This window comes from Macrobrachium nipponense, chromosome 5, assembly GCF_015104395.2.
Source record: "Macrobrachium nipponense isolate FS-2020 chromosome 5, ASM1510439v2, whole genome shotgun sequence".
In the NCBI taxonomy this organism is placed as follows: Eukaryota; Metazoa; Arthropoda; class Malacostraca; order Decapoda; family Palaemonidae; genus Macrobrachium; species Macrobrachium nipponense.
The window spans coordinates 99,539,269-99,556,882 of record NC_061107.1 but is presented as its reverse complement, the minus strand read 5'-3'; the positions used below and the strand labels follow the sequence as shown (position 1 = coordinate 99,556,882).

At 35.4% G+C, this 17,614-nt stretch overlaps 3 protein-coding genes across 7 annotated transcripts in view; 1 reads left to right on the top strand and 2 right to left on the bottom strand.

Annotated features, from left to right (window-relative positions):
• The window catches only part of LOC135215547 (extracellular sulfatase Sulf-1-like), a 561,353-nt gene that overhangs the window by 474,946 nt on the left and 68,793 nt on the right, over nt 1–17,614 (top strand). The gene's annotated exons all lie outside the window — the stretch shown is intronic.
• Nucleotides 3,010–11,142, bottom strand: LOC135215551 (extracellular sulfatase Sulf-1-like). The gene is made up of 3 exons (XM_064250389.1): nt 9,879–11,142; nt 8,273–8,404; nt 3,010–3,155 (listed from the first exon to the last, which is right to left on the bottom strand). The coding sequence occupies exons 1-3, from the start codon at nt 9,994–9,996 to the stop codon at nt 3,085–3,087; spliced, it is 321 nt and encodes a 106-aa protein (XP_064106459.1). The 5' UTR covers nt 9,997–11,142; the 3' UTR covers nt 3,010–3,084.
• LOC135215550 (uncharacterized) lies at nt 12,765–16,791 on the bottom strand. Its single transcript, XM_064250388.1, has 2 exons — nt 16,505–16,791; nt 12,765–13,143 (listed from the first exon to the last, which is right to left on the bottom strand). Exons 1-2 carry the CDS (start codon nt 16,683–16,685, stop codon nt 12,782–12,784), a joined length of 543 nt encoding a protein of 180 aa, XP_064106458.1. The 5' UTR covers nt 16,686–16,791; the 3' UTR covers nt 12,765–12,781.

The following is a 17,614-nucleotide window of genomic DNA, read 5'->3' as shown; positions in this document are numbered from 1 at the left end:
TCACCACTAAGGAAGGGGATATTCTGTTAGTGGTGGTTCTCCCAGTAGCAGACAGTCCAGTTTCTGATATTATGGTGTTATTTTAGGTTCTAGCTTCAACTAGCCCTCTGGTGCATAAGACGAGTGTGTGTGTCTGTTGTTGGACATCTTCCTCTGCACCATCCCTGGATGCAGCTCTGCCCCGTCAGAAGCGGAGGAATGGAAGTGCAGAGGGTAGCAAAGGTGCTTGGTCACAAAGAGACCATTCTGCCTAGCAGACCTGGCACTCCAGCAGTGGCTCATTGTAAGAAACTTGATGCCCACTCCTGCTTTGTTTCTCATTATGAGTGCTGGGGTTCTCACTAAGATGAGGCCATGCATTTTGCTCACCTTATCAGATGTGGTCACTTGAGTGTGGGAGGGCAGGTGTGCAGGACATTCTCCCTTGCTGTGAACTGTTGAACAGGGGGGGGGGGGGGGGGGGGGGGGGTTGGTTGGTTATGTGCACTGTGCTTGCTTGGTTCAGACTGGTCCTATTTTTTTTAAAGTTTTTTGTATTTTCCCAGAAGGTATGGGCCTCAGATGCAGCAATCCTTTTCCAGGGAGAGGTTTCCAGTGGCTTCTACGACCTTTCATTTCAGGAGGAGTAGTGTAAAGGGATGGTTCATTCCTCTTGTCTTCATTCTGGGTTAACAGGGTAATGGAGCAGAGGGGTGGCCTGGTGAAAGTCAGGATATGGTTCTGGCCGTGTCTTGGCTGGGTCCCATGCCATCTCCCCATGAGTCTCTCGTCTGGTTCACAGGACTGGCAACGACCCAGGGACCAGTTCTGGTGTATTGTCTATGACTGAAGGAGTGGCGGCTCTTGCCCACAGGTACGTATCTTCAAAGTCCAGATGGACCTGCACCTCCTGAACTAAGGTTTGTTTTCTAGTTTGGGCTGAAGGTTTCACCTTGTCTGCACATTGTCCTAGAAATGCCTGCTGCTGTCAACAGTTGTTAGGTCACTGGGTTGTGTTGATTAGCAAAAACAACCAGCATGGCATACATCAGTTGGCAGTGCAGATGCCCGAGTGAGCATTGTCTTATGCCGTTTTCTGTAAGATGCATTCTGGGCAGTCTGTATGTTATTGTGGACCAGGGTCATGTAGTTGGGGATGAAGTGGTTCCTGTATCTTCAGGTATCAGAGTTGTTCAGGCTAAGGGAGTCTCCCATGCTTGACTTGTTAGCATTAAGGTTGAACAGGAAGCTTCCTGTCTTATTTCTCCTCAGTTCTGGATTACTGGGTAGGGTAGTGATGGGAGATACTTTCCAACACTCATGGGACGACTTAGACGTACATGCATTTCTACCTTTCTGCAGGTTGATATAAACCAAATGTCACTCTTGGTCTTCAGATGACTGGTGGATCCTCATTAGTCACATGTTGAGTGGTATCCCAACTTGCTGTCCTCCTCTAGTTGAGGCACTAAGAGAGCTGGTCCTTTGGCCTCCTACTGTATGTCAGCAGCACATTTGTCGTACCACCAGGTAGTACACACTCCCTGGACCTTCATGCATGGAGGTTATCCAGTGTCTTCTGCTGCAACAATGAGGCTGCTCTTGTAGGATTGCTTGGGAGAAGTCCAAGTACCATAGGTGTTCCTGGACATGTACTAGGGAAAGTGGGCCACCATCAGTGATTGGTGTCACAAGAGGGGTCTGTCTGGTTGGAGTGTCATCACATACTTTAGTCTACCTTTATCAAGACGGTCCTCTCAGTAGCTGCAGTGTGTTACTGCTCTGTTCTGTAGCAGGTTTTTCTGCTGAGGGGGTAGACTTCTTCTCTTTAATGGACTTGACTGTGTTGCTGCAGAGGAGTTTCAACCAGTCTTGTCCTCTTTGGAAATTTTGGCTTCCTGGGTGAGATGTAACTATGGGTGCTTAAGAGTTTCATTAGGGTGCCCTCTGAGCCCTTGTATCATTCTATGGTACAAGAAATATGCTTAAGATGGTTTATATGTTAAGATTGTTGTCCTCTTAGTTCTGGAAAAATGGGTGGGAGAGTGCAGGTCCTGTCCTGTCCTTTCTTTGCCATACCTTCAGAATGGAGGGATCTCTTATCCTTTGACCATCTGATGAACAAGTCTTGACCCTTCAAAGCTGATCCTCATAACTTTCCAACATCCTAAATTGTGGACTTAAAAGTGGGTGGGTTATCGATTGACCTCTGCATGGATGTGGAGTTTCATCTCTGCAGAGGAACTCTTTGGCCAAGGACGATTGAGAAACTGCTGTAAAGAAAAAATCATGGCTGTGTAATGACCCATCTGATGAACAAGTCTTGAACCCTTCAGAAGCTGATCCTCATATCTTTCCAACATCCTCAAGTGTGGACACAGCAGCAAAGTAAACCCTGCTTGTTGGCTGCAGCTCTGATGGCACGTTCTTTCCCCCCCCCTCACAATGTATTACCTGCCCGCCCAACCTCTCTATGAGTGAGGGAGGTGAAGGTACTTCATTATGTTGAGTATTTTGGGAAGGGAAAAGCAGCACTGTTGGCAGGTGCACAGTGTGGGAGGTAAGTGCCTCATCGGTGTGTTTTGGTATGATATTAGCGTCCCACCTCGGTGGTCACGGGTTCGATTCACGGCCATTCCATTGAGGAGATGAGTATTTCTGGTGACAGAAGTTCACTCTCGCTGTGCTTCGGAAGTCACGTAAAGCCATTGGTCCCGTTGCTGAATAACCACTGGTTCCATGCAACGTAAAAGCACCATACAAACAAACAAACAAGTGTACAGGGAGGTACATCAGGGCCTATAGCGAAGACAAAGAAGACTGCTTGACTGCAAGCAAATTCAACGTCAAGGCCGAGGGAGGATGAAGTAGCACATACACATACTGAACAATGGGCTAGCTGGGAATTTGCAAACTTTTAGACAAGTATGACATTGGAAATAGAAAATTTTTTTTAACACTACTTAGCAATGTCATGTTGAGTCTGAGAATCTGGACGAAATAAAAAAGAATCATGTCATACGAGATTTGAGCACCGTTGTACACTTACCTGTGCGTTTGGTAAGTCATCACACTGATCAGCGCCAACACAAACGCGAAGCTTTTCTAGACGTGATGTAATTCTGCTAATCGACTATTGGATAATGTAAATGCAACATTTCTAAGTTGATAAGGATCTGGAAAGAAAGTAAAAGAGCGCAATTAAACTAGTTCTCTTTGTTTTACCTCTTGTTAGATACAGCTACACAACTTGTTTTTCCTAATGACAAAATTCCAATAATTTTCCATAATGGCAATAATTATCTTGTGCATAGCATTTATCAAAAATATTAATTTCCAAATTACCAGTGATAAGAGCAAAATTAAAATAGTGGTTATTTACCTCTTGTTAGATGCAGCTACACAACTTTTTTCTATGATAAATTCCATAATTTTCAAATGGAATTTGTCATAACAGATTTTTTTATAACTACTGTACTAATTATCTTGTGTGTAGTATTTAAAAAAAATATTGATTTCAGAGGATCTTCTCAGCTCTCACTATTATTATTCAAGAGAGATAACATTTATCAATTTATTCTATATTAACCCTCTTACGCCGAAGCCCTAAAAATCAAACCTCTCCTGTATGCCGGCGCCAGTTTGGAGTGAGCGAGGAAGCGGAAAAATAATATTTTTTCAAAAAATCACAGCGCGCTTAGTTTTAAAGATTAAGAGTTCATTTTTGGCTCATTTTTTTGTCATTGCCTGAAGTTTAGTATGCAATCATCAGAAATGAAAAATAATATCATTATCATATGTAAATAATGCAAGATATGGTAGCAAAAAAAAAAAATTCATAGATAAATTGTATTCAAATCACGCTGTGCAAAAAACGGTCGAAGCTAACGAGTGACTTTTTATTCGTTGTATTGTACACTAAATTGCAATCATTTTGATATATAATACATAGTAAAACAATAAAAGCAACACCGGAAAAATATTATCACAAAATGAGTACGATTCGTAATGCACGGACGTAAAAAAATGTTATTTTAAAAAATTCACTGTAATTCTAAATATTGTTCTAGAGACTTCCAATTTGTTTCAAAATTAAGACAAATGATTTAATATTACGATACTGTAAGAGTTTTAGATTAGAATTGCAGATTTCGACCATTTCGGACGAGTTAAATTTGACCGAATGTCGAAATTTTTATATATATATTTTTTTATATGCACATATTTCGGAGATGGAAAAAGCTACAACCTTCACTTATTTTTATTGTATTCTTCATGAATTTGCGCACATTTTGATATATGAAACTCTATAAAAGGCTAATATGAAAAGGAGCAAATATTAGGATAATGCGATGTACGTATTTCGGAGACTTGCGGCAGCGAATCGGCGCGCGGAGTGAAGGTAAATATATTTTTCAAAAATTCACCTAAATCACAATATTGTTCTAGAGACTTCAAATTTGTTCAAAATGAAGAAAAATGACGGAATATTACTAGGCCGTAAGAGTTTTAGCTTAAAATTGTGTTTTTCAACTATTTCGGTAGAGTCAAATTTGACCGAACGTGATTTTTTTTTCTATTTATCCGTGATTTATATGCAAATATTTCGAAAAAGAGAAAAGCTACAACCTTCACCATTTTTTAGTTGTATTCTACATGAAATTGCGCAATTTTCATATATTAAAACTTTGTGTACAGCTAATTTTAAATGGTGCAAACATTTCGACAATCGCACGCAAAAAATTCTGATTTTTTCGGAAGAGTTACCGTAAAGAAAATGTTTTTTTTTTTTTTTCATAAATTCACCATAAATTGAAATATTGTGCTAGAGAATTTCCAAGTTTGTTGCCAAAATGAAGGTAAAATGATTGAATATTACTAGAATATAAGAGTTTTAGCTTACAATTGCGTTTTTCGACCATTTCGTTAGTCAAAATTGACCGAAAGTTGAAATTTTTGCACCTAACGTTATTTATATGAAAATATTTCGAAACTGATAAAAGCTACAACCATGGGTTGTTTTTTTTTGTTGTATTGCGCATGAAATTTTTGCACATTTCCATATATAAAACTTTATGTAACGGCAAATTTAAAAGGGTGCAAACATTAGGACAATCGCACGAAAAAATTTATCGGAAGAATTATCGCACGAACATAAGGAAAAAGTTTTTTCATAAATTCACCATAATCGAAATATTGTGCTAGAGACGTCCAATTTGTTGCAAAATGAAGGAAAATGGTTGAATATTACTATAATATAAGAATTCTAGCTTACAATTGCGTTTCTCGACCATTTCGGTAGAGTCAAAGTTGAACCGGAAGGTTGAATTTTTGCACTTATCGTTATTTATATGAAAATATTTCAAAACTGATAAAAGCTACAATCATGAGTATTTTTTTGTTTTATTTTACATGAAATTGCGCACATTTTCATATAATACTTCATGTAAAGGATAATTTAAAATGGTGCAAAAATTATGTCAAAGTGACGAAATAATTTTTGAGATGTGTCACTGATACTTTTTTAGTGCGATAAGAAAGAAATTCGCGCTTGCGCGCCTCGCGTAGCGATTGTAAACAAAAACAACGCTTGATCCAGAAACTCCCAGCATCCCCAAGGCGCGTGATTCAAAAGTTTTCGGCTGGTAGGCCTATAAGTATTTCCGCGAATTTTTAAAAAAACTTTTTTGAGCCGACGTATGATACGTCCAATCGGCATACGGGAGACATTTTGACTCGACGTCTAATACGTTCCAAGCGGCCCCGTAAGAGGGTTAACTGTGATGATAAATGAGAAACTGAGGATAGATATTTGAGGTATTTCTGATTGAAGTACCACTTAACCCTTAATGGATGGATTGATCCTCTAGATAAACATTATTAAGTGCCATTGATCTGGAAAGACCTGGGCAGGAAAGAGGTGCCAATACATACTTCTATAGCCCATAAATTCATTACACTGGCTAAAACCACTAATCAGGCTCTCAGAACTTCAGTTCTACTCTAACTTCAAGGGGGATTGTATTATGTCTGTCTCACATGATGCCTTTTTGTAAATTTGCTCATAAATATAGCAAGAGGTTGCTGTTGGTTTTTGTTCTTGTCTTTTATGATAGTATGGCAGTTGTAAATGTAATTTTGCAAAGAAAAGTGCAAAGAAAATATCAGAAAAAAATTTACTGAATCTTCATTCTTGGTAAATTTAAAGAAATATTTTTCAACAAATATTGCTAAGAATTTGATACTGATTTTTTTTTTATTTCTTATCTGTTTTGATATTATGTGAGCTGTAATTATAATTTTACAAAATAAAATAAAATGATTTGTATAAAAAAAAACATAAGTTGGTACGATTGTCTTGTAAAAGAGATCCCACAAAGGGTTGTAAATGGCCATTTTCAACTTCTTGTGGAAGGTAGGGAAAATTTTATAGAATTTTTTTTGCTTTCACTATGTGCATTTGCATATCTTCCTCTTTCAACTGATATGTTTTTCCGTAAATTGGCCGACCTCAATGTTTACCCAGCCTGAGGAGCTGCATATCGATATATGTATTTACCTGTCCAGTAAGGGTTAGCCTCCTTTGTAGAACAAACTTGATTCACATAGCTATTTGGGGGCTAAAAAAGTCTACAAATGAAATACAACAAATCTTATATCCACTAGGATATGTAACGTTTTTAATCAAATCTATTCCATCAAGCCTTTAACTGGTATGAGATGCATCCAGTGCATGAAGGAAAAAAGTTAAAAAAGAATGGTTACGAATACTTAGCCAACTCTTTTTATTTGCTATTAATGCTCCTCATTCTTTTGTTGCTAACACACTGGATTTCTCCATATTTTCTGGTATGTCTTAACTCAGCCTTACTTCTGTTAGTGGCACTTTTTTGTTGTGCTACTGGTGTTAAATGTGTCCTCACTGCCAGTTCATCCTCTGATTTCTTAACACGATATGCTTACATGATATGACTAAAATATTGTGTTATTTTATCCGAGTTCCCTTATGCAGGCAACTCAAGCACTTACTATGGGTAATTTTGTTTGCCTGTTTTGTTGCAATACTGTGCCATCATTATTTTCCTAGTTCTGTCCAAGCAACTGCTTGTTATGTTTTTCCCATGTTTTTCTTATATTTCTACATATGTATTGAAATATTTCTACTTGTATATACTGCACATACGTAAGACTTGATTGAATCTATATAGCACTTGGAGCTATTTATTCAGGGTCTTTCCTTATCTGTTGTTAATTTTTTAGTTATTTTGCCTAATATATTTGTGCTAGAGTATGTCCAGTACCTTTTTTGTTACTTTCAGGAAGATTTTTTTTTTTTTTTTCCCCTTCAGCAGGCTTGGCTGCTCGCAACAATCTTCCTCCTTCTCAGAAAACGAGCTGTTTAAGATGATTCTTCATTCTGTGGACATGCCTTTGTGGATGGCTTGTTTGTCTTGTGCCCCTTCTGGACTGTTGTGCTTTTGACACTGACCTTTACTGCAACACTGTCATACCTGGTTGTGGGGGTAACTTTGACATTGGAATCCCTGTAACGCTGCATTAAGGGATACCTCTTAGCCTAACATTCCTTCATGTAAGACTAATGTAGTGTAATGCAGCCTACCTAACCATGGGAGAAACCAACTTGTAAATGAATTTTATCTGATGCTTTAGTGATCCATTCATAAAGGAATACATCCAAAAATAATAACCCCTAAAGTATAGCCAACCTAAGACCCTGCATACTATCTGGATCAAGGGAGGGAACACCTTGCAAGGCTATTCCCCCTAACTAACGACTACTTTTCTTTGGTTGCTAATGTCTGTGTTGCAGTTGTGCTTCATTACTACTTAAGATTATAAAGGAACATAATGACTGTATGAGATCAAGGTACTCTAGCTAACAAACTTGTGATTCTAATGTTATCAAGATTCATTACTACGTAAGATTATGAAGGAAACTTGATTGTATGACAGCAAGGTACTCTTGCTAACAAAAAACTTGTGATTCTAATACTATCCAGATTCATTTCTAATAAGTCAGAATAAAAGTGGTGTGTGTGTAAAACTTTTGTCTTCTTACACATGCCATGAAAGACAGAAAAAATATAATGCTACCTAAAAATATTACAATCTATTAAAGAAAGCAAACTGCTGAATACAGTGAGTTTTCTTGTGTTCAAATTGACCCCAGTCATGAAAAAAATACAACACTACCTTAGTTTAGATAAAAAATTAAAATTGGGTGACTAACCTATATTAAGGTCAAATAAAAAATGAAAATTGTGTAACTTACCTATGTTAAGGTCATAATACGTGACTAATCCTGTAATGAATTCACAGTACAGGAAGTTGTGTGTATCATTAATAGTCCTTAAGCACCAATAAGTATTATTTGGAGCATTCATGCAGAAACAGAATTTCCCATCTGAAAAAAAAAAAAAAAAAAAAAAAATTACATATAAGCATTAAAGAAAAAGGTTCTATCATTAAAACTGTGATATCCATGATGTAATTTCCTTTAGCAACATTTATTTCTGTCACAAAAGATCAGCGGGGGTATCGTGGGTTTAAAAAACATTTTAAATACTAACTCTATTTGAGAACACATGATAAACATGACATTTTAAAAATTTCGGTCTCTAATTACTGAAGTTATAATTGCACAAAATATTTCAAACCCTGAAAGAATACAAAATTAACAACTTTAAAATCAAGCACTAGACAGCAACATTAATGTTTTGGTAAGATAAGAGGTAACCATTTACTGTATGCCAACACCCACTGCTATACATAAAATAATTTAATGTTTTTAATACAGAGGTCTAGTTAAGCTACAAAATAATAATAATAATAATAATAATAATAGTATAATAATAATAATAATAATAATAATAATAGTAATAATAATAATAATACGTAATAATACGTAATAATAATAATAATACGTAATAATAATAATAACTATAATAATAATAATAGTACGAGAGAGACTAAAGAAATGGCCAACAATGAATATGCAATGGCTAAAGAGGGGAGAACTCAAGAAGGAAACAAAATGAATGCTAACAGCAGCACAAGATCAGGCCCTATGAACCAGATACTATGTCCAAAGAACAATAGATGGAAATAACATCCCACCCATATGCAGGAAGTGCTATATGAAAGACGAGACCATAAACCACATTGCAAGTGAATGTCTGGCTCTTTGCACAAAACCAGTATAAAAAGATACATGATTCAGAAGCAAAAACCATCCACTGGAGCCTGTGCAAGAAGCACCAGCTAGCTTGCAGTTATAGGTGGTACGAACACCAACCTGAGGGAGCGATAGAACAGATAGTTTTGTGTCCCAATACCATGGAACACCAGAGTAGATGAGAAAGAAATATAAAAAATTGATAAGTATCAAGGCCTGAAAATAAAGATAAGTAGGATATGGGATATGCCAACGGAAATTGTACCCATAATCATAGGAACAATAGGCACGATCCTAAGATCCCTGAAAAGGAACGTGGAAAAACTAGATGCCAAGTAACTCCAGGAATCATGCAGAAGTGCACTTTTAGAAATAGCGCACATAATGAGAAAAGTGATTGGCTCTAAGAAGGCAGGATGCAACCCAGAACCCTATTCTATAAAAACGATTCCAGTCGAACAGGATGACAGACAAAAAATGATAATACATAAATGAATAAAATATAATAATAATAATAACCTCCTTCACAAATGCACTCCTTATATAAAAGTGAAAAAAGGCTTCTGAACAAATACAGAAATCTGAATGATTTAAAAAATATTTACAGTACATAGTAATAGAATACTACTTGAATTGAACATTTTATTAGAGCCCTTGATAAGTCATGAACGTATAACATTGCATGCTGCACAGTTTCACTTACCATGCCAAAGAGGTGGAGTTTTCCAGTGGTCATTGTCATGCTGGTAGCAGTTGAGTTTGGAGAACATTTGGCTGCATTCAGCAAGGCTATCCTTGGACTTCCGCAACTTTCGCCTCATTTTCTGCTCTTTGCGTTTCAGACGTTCAAGTTTCAACTTTTGTCTCTCTGCTCTCTTTTTGCCCTTTCCTGCTGGATGGCTAACTTGGTTGCCATTCTGAAGTTTCCATTAGTTTTTGGTGACCATGTTTATGTGTTTGCCTAAGGCAGTAAGACACTGTCTATCTAATGTACTTTTTTTTTCATATTACTGAAAATTATCTAAATAAATTTCTGGTAAACATTTAATCTAGCTTTCTTATTTCTTGAGAATAAGGTTAAGAGATGTTGCCCAAGCCAGTGTTCTGATTTCTCAAGAATGAAAATCATAGAAAAATCTAGACAATAGAATACTCCATAAGTATAGTACCATTCACTAACACTGATTTCTTCCTTACATATCAGAAATAAAATATATTACACTTATTCAGAGCAAGGGAGAAAGAGAAAGTTGTAAATATTCAAAATCTTATCTATTTAGCTTGCAAAATAACATAAAAACATGTCATTAAATGGAATATTTTAATAAAGAACAGCACTTAATCTACATGGTACTCTTTCCCTGCAGTTAATCTACATATGGTACTCTTTCCCAAACAAGTCAGGAGTATATGACACTTTGAATCTCTTAACATTCTTGAGAAAAAATCCCCTTTAACATTTTAATAATCCTGGCTTGAGCAGCAAATGATCAAAACCTTTATAATACTTGAATTTACAATCACCAAACTTTGATTATAAAATTTTAAAAATTTACACTACTGTACATGTACAAAATGGAAAAAATTATTCTTATTAATGTGAACTTAAAAGCAAATTTTGACTAATATGTATTTGAGACTATCTTTCAATCTAAAAATATTTTTTTTACAGTACGTATAATGAATGCTTTCCATACTAAAGAAACTTAATTGGATTTATAGGAAAGGTTTGCCATGGCTTATTTTGATAAATTTGGGCACATCCACACTACAGTAAAATGTCATAAACATGCTGAACAACTTATTGCGTTCATATCACAATCAAGCTGAAAGCACCATACATGGAGAACGAGCCTTTGGCCATCGCTGAATAATTGTATGAAGTATACTGATTAGAACTACTAATAAGTCATTAATTTCTATTAAACCTGATTGTGTTGACTATACTCTGTTTTATTCCATCTGTCCATCCGCCTGTGTGTTTGCACATGGTAACACAGCATCCCGGGCTATAAATAATATCCTATTTCGAATATTAATGGTGTAATTCGCATACAGTAAATTATTAAAACACTTTTCAGTTGCAAATGTACACCCAGATATCCTTTTTTATTTACCTAAAACTTTACACCATAGTGCAACTATTTAAAGCCCCGGACGCAGTGTTACCATGCGAAAACACCACAGGCAGATGGACAGATGGAAAAAAATAGAGTATAGTCTGTGCAATGGTAAGTTACCAATGTATGTTTATGACATGTTTTACTGTAGTGTGGTAACACCCTTAATCAACAGCTCAGTGCATTTATCCTTTAGAATTTGAAGATATCAAAACAGTATTTTTGCCATTTTCAGTTCCCTTTCTTTAAGTGTACAATCAGGTATTACATGAATATGTACTGGTAATTTAGAAAAAAAAAAAAAAAAAGATCCTTGAAATTTAAGGAATGCACCTATCCCCATTTTGACCAGTATCAAACTAACCATTACTTCCCACTAAAATACTTATCTTTCAATAAGTGACCACTACTGAATGAAGGTCAGATTACAACAGCCCCAGAATACAATACCCAAATTTGGAAAGTTCGCTAACAGCCAGTCCATAAAGTTATAAAAGAATCAGCTAGACATATGTACAGTAGTGCAACCTTATTTATTTAAGTTACTTTCCAAATAGTATTACTACTATTTTGCCACAATTCTTTTACAAATAAATAAATTATTTTAAAAGTCCCACGCTCATCAAGATGATGGGCTCACGGTGCCCAAAAGAAAGTTGAGGATTACTTGAGTCTGAAAATATATACCATTATGTCATGCTACAGCTGACCAGGGAAAATGATATAGTGAAGAGCTATAAGAAAGCTCTCCTTACAGGAAGTCAAACCATAGCTTTTACATTAGAAAACAAATTAATGAAAGAGAAAAGTGGGAAGAAAAATTTCAAACACTAAAGTGAAACTTCTCAATGTGAGAAACTGACAGAGATCTGAGATTTTAGCCCTCAGCTAGACAAAGACACTAGAACTAATATAATCATTGCATCTTTAATGGTATAACAATTTGGAAGTAAAGGGTAACTTATGGATGAGAATATGTAAAAGATCATGAAGGGTTCACTGGAGGAAGAAATATGCAAATATAAAGCTTGTCTAATACTTATGATGTGTTGATAAAGGAGGCCATAATGTCTGACTCAGTTTCATTGCAAATTATTTCAACAACAATGTATATTTCTATTTTCCAAATGTTCTTATCCTTATCATCACAGCTTTTCCAAATAGAAATCCTTTCCCTGATGCAACAGTACTCAGTTAAATGGAATAAACTTATTGAATATTCGCCTGTGTGAAGTAGAATTTAAGCCCATAACTTTTGAATCTAATTAGAACACTGATAGTTTACTGTATTTTTAGAAATTTTCTTGATAAACCCAGAATATGAGAAAAGATTGGTTACTATGCAATAAATGACCAAGTAATTATCACCTCAGCCTTATTTGCAAGTTAAAACTGATTGTGCACATTAAGGATATACCATACATATGCTAGACTACTACATAATGGGCACAAACGACAGAACCTTATTTATGAGACAAAACATAACTTACAGTAAATCCTTACCTTTATCACACCAGCAAATTGGCTGCTTTGGTGTTGTTTCATTGTCAGCAATCGGAGATGACTGGCCATGAGAAGGCAAGGACCCTCGTGAAGGGTAGAACTCAAACTGTGAAGCTGGCTCTAAATGTCCCCTCTCTGTGGGATCTTCTACAAGAGATGGTTTCACTCCATCTAATTCCAGAGCAGTTTCATTTTGAATTTCTTGCTTCCGGCCATTCTTTTTGTTGCGATTCTTGTTTCTGTTTTTATGTGGTGTGTCACGGAAAATGTCAAATTTTTCCTTTTTACCTTTAGATCGCCTTCTCCCATGAATATAATTCCTATCCTTGTGACCTCGAATTCCTTCTGAAAAAAAAAATTATGAAACAATTATAGTACCATGAAAATGCAAAAATGCTTTGCTAATAAAATTACATACTGTAATTCAAAAATATTTATAAAAGTACAATAACCTTGTACAATCTGGAAGATACACAAATAACAGGCTACATTTCATCAGGTTTGTCTGCTATATGAAATCACTTTTCATATATATTTCCCTTTTTCTGGAAAAGGAAAAATTATTAAAAAAAACTTATACATAACTGTTAATGTACTGGACAAGCAACTATAGAAACTGGAGGCAATGTTTACTATGTTCAAAGTTAAAGGCAAATTCAATTACAAACTCCTTGTTTAATGTACATACATATGCCAGTATTGCTTAATGCAGATGACAAGGTTTCAACAGCATAATCAGAGGAAGATGTCATAGGAAGGTTTAAAAATGGAAGAGTCACATGGAGAAGAAGAATTGCAGTGGTACTTGTATGCAAAACAATATATATCTTGGCTAGCAAGGATCCAAAAGACTAAATATAATGATTACGTAGATATTACATGGTTGGATTTAATATTTTGTATTGAATGCAATAAATGGTGTTACGAGTGATGGTTATGATGATTGCAAAATAATAATAATAATCTTAAATGTTTTAAAATGTAAAAGAAGAGGAAGTAGGGAAGAGATGGAGTAGAAGGGCCAGCCTTGGGAGAGGTAGTGCACTGAATTGTGAAGATGGTACTAAGAAGTAAAAGGAGAAGCAGCATGATGATGGATGAGTGTTTGTTACATTACTTATAGATAATAGTTCACCTTTTATCCTATTAGTAACCACAGCAATACTTATGATGTGTATGAGGCCTGTAATACTCTGAGCAGAAAAGTAATTTTCATTTGCAATGTAGTGCAATGTCCTGCAGGAGGGCCTAGAAAATCTTAGAGAAAAGGACAGGCATGAAGACAATGGAGAGATGGGAACATACAGTAAACAATAAAAACAGAAGAGAGCAATGAGAACAAAATTCCTATATGAGCTCACAAAGGACGAATATGTTGTAAAATGTTAATGATGATGACAACTTTCTAGCAATAATTACTTTATGATTAATCATAAATTAGTTTAACAAGGCCAGTGCATCACATTCTGAACATTCAAATAAAAAATAAGTGAGAAGAGATACAAAAACATTACTTTAAGCAGTGATAAAATAAACTTATTAATCTCTGTGTGTGCCTCATTCCACCCAACATAGGGAAATTACTAGCTAAGAGAATAAACATTCAACTCCTTACATACTGAGCTTGTCTGCCTTAAACAGTGATTATAACACACAACATTTATGTCTGAAAATCTTCACCTCTGCCCAAGCCTTTGTCATTAGGCAAAAATTGAGCAACTTTCAAGAGCCAGAACCAAGTATCAAAGGAATATTGCAAATAAGGGAAAAGTGTATAAGGTTGAATTATATAAACATGAAAAGTTCTCTTAGGCCAAAGCTCAAATTTTTACTGTAATAATAGGTAAAGCAATAATTTTGGGTTAGAAAATGCATAAGAATAAAATAAAGTTACTAACATTAGTTCTTAGAACATGTTCAACTATAAATAACATGCTGCAGTTAGGATACCTAGCTATTGATGATGTTATGACCACTCTACTTTTCAGATAATCATGAGGAAAAATACCTTATTGCCTCAAGCCTTCAATATTATCAAATTTGATGTATTGCACATAGTACATGTTTCCAATTTTCTGCATGTTTCTTCTCTGGTGATTATCCCCATACCATTTGTGAGACCTGTCATGTCCCTTTCTGTCACAACAAGAGATCAGCCACAAAACCTGTCCTAAATGAGTCAATTCTAAACACAACCATGTCCAGAGACCTGTTGGATGGCATAACAACAACTTAGTGCAGCTTAATCTTAAAGGGTAATTTTGATGACTGAGCCTTTGATGACTTGGTTTGTGTTGACCAGCACTGACTGGTCTTCTGTTGGCCATTTTGCCTCTGTCTCTATTTGCCAGTTCAGGGTGCAGTGCTCATCTGATTTGCTACTTTCTTAGCTAATTTTGTCCTTTTGTGTTTGCTTCTTTCTACTATATAAGTTTCATTTTTCCTGTCTGTGGTATGGATGCTTTCAGTTTCTGCACTCACAACCTACCTAAAAGCTGCTTATTGTCTCGTGATGAGTCTCCATAATTATGGTCTCTCTTTTCATCACAGAAAGCCTATTGTGCAATTGCATCTGATATAACCATACAAATAGGTCTTTACACTAGTCTAAAGTTGTTTGGATCACCTATCTGGAAAACAACAATAGGTCCTCACAGCCCGGCTGAGCAGTTATGAAGACTATTATCATCTGTCCACACGAAGATGATGAATGAAGCCATAGTATATACCTCTGAATGAAAACAAGAAATTTTGTGATCCAAGATGCTGTATCCTTCTCCATTTGCTGGGACAAGTCTGCCCTGACTCAAACGAAGCATAATCGGCACTCAATTACAACATGAACTTAAAAGTAGGTACGTCCCTCCCTCCCCAAAAACAGACACTGCTTTTCCTAATAGTCCCTCTTAATGCGGGTTTGAAGTTGTTCACTGGACTACTATCTCGAAGCATGGTGAGATTGTGGTATCTTAGAACAAGAGTGCATGGGAAAGCACAATTATATTTCAAAAGAAACAACAGATTAAACAATAAAAAACTGAACTTGTGTTAACTGTTCCTATCCTATTGTCTTATTGCAAATATACTACAATCACTAAATATGACACTCACACAAGACAAAACACACTGAAGTATTATTACAGATATTTGTTTGCACAATAATAAAAAACAAAGAACAATCTATTTGACTGTTTAAAATTGAGTTACAATACCATACATAACAGTTTACAGTTACATACACTTCACTGCCATAATATAGTAATGATGTTAACTACAGATTAATACAATGAAAAGGCTAAAAAGTAAAGAGACTATGACAATAATCAAAGCAAGTGATAAGAAATATGGATTTGGTAGGCAGAACTGGATAAAAAAAAATCTGCAACAAATGACATTGATTCAAGAAAAGTTTAGAGCATTTGAGCTATATAAGAGACTTACCAAATATAAGTATACAAATCATTTGACAATTATATATCTGGTTACTTTATTCCTGGGTGTTAAGAGTTAGTAAAATATGAGAATTTGTATTTCAGAGAACACATTACACTGCTTACACTGAAATAAAAAGGAGTGAGATATAACTAATTTTAGTAAACTTTCTTAGTGTTAAATGTTAAGTAAAAGGACGTCTGTGATTATACAATGAATATGTATTAGCTCTAACTATTCTAAAAAATCAAGTAATTATAAGGTAAATCCTTACCAAGATCATAATCCCTTCCAATGATAATATCTTCTCCTGGTACTATCCCCCCAAAAGAATCCATTTCCACAGTAATAGGAGTTGTTTCAGTTGAGTCCTCATAATCCACGCCTTCACTACTGTCTCCATCATATTCACCATCAAATGGACTTTCAGTATTTACTACTGATTCTTCTATCATATGTTCATGACATTGTGATGAACAGGCTCTATGTGTTCATCAACTGTGTATGCTCTTGCTGCTTGTCAACATAACCAGAGCCTTCAGTTGAGGGGACACTACGATTTCATCAAGGATACGCCTTACATCTAAATCACTGTAATCTTCATGGTTATCCTCATAGTCATAATCTCCCTCGCTTCCAATAGAATCTGGAGGGTATTTCTCAGGTGTTTTCTACATCCTGAAAACACACAAAATTACGTTATTTGAGTAATATGATTAGTAATTTTATATCAATGAACTCTTTCACAGAGAATCAGTAATTCAAAACAGACTAAGTATAGGAAATATCAATACTAATAAGGAATACACAAATGTACCTAAAGCTGGACATATACTTTATTTCCTTCGTGTACAGAGCTTTTCTTGAAGAAATAAATATTCTCCAATAACAATTTTGCATCCTATATACAAAAGGTTACGTTTAGCTTTGTGTTTGAGGAGAGGGGTTATCACTGCTAGCCTAAAACCTAAATAACTCCTACTGACCACACAAGTCTTCAGAAACCCAGAATGATAAATATGTTTATAAACTGTTTAAGATAAGGATTAAAGTACAAGTAGTACTGTGGTGCTAAAATACTAAAATCATTGCTGTAAAAGAGATACATATTACTCAATGGCCATACTGTACTTTTATGTATTCTCCTGTATGAGGCAATTGTAACAGTTATATTGCCTCACAGTAATGTCAATAGACTTGCTAAATAAGTTTTCAAAAATCCAGCTCTGTAAATTCTGTAAATAAAATCCTCAATGAAATTGTCAAGAGTAATGACTTGTATTAAAATCACAATTTTTGAAAGTAAATTGTATTTTTCCTAACTATATAAACCTAGGTCCTTTACAATAGGAAAAGCTTCAGGCTACGCCTCAGGCATTTGATA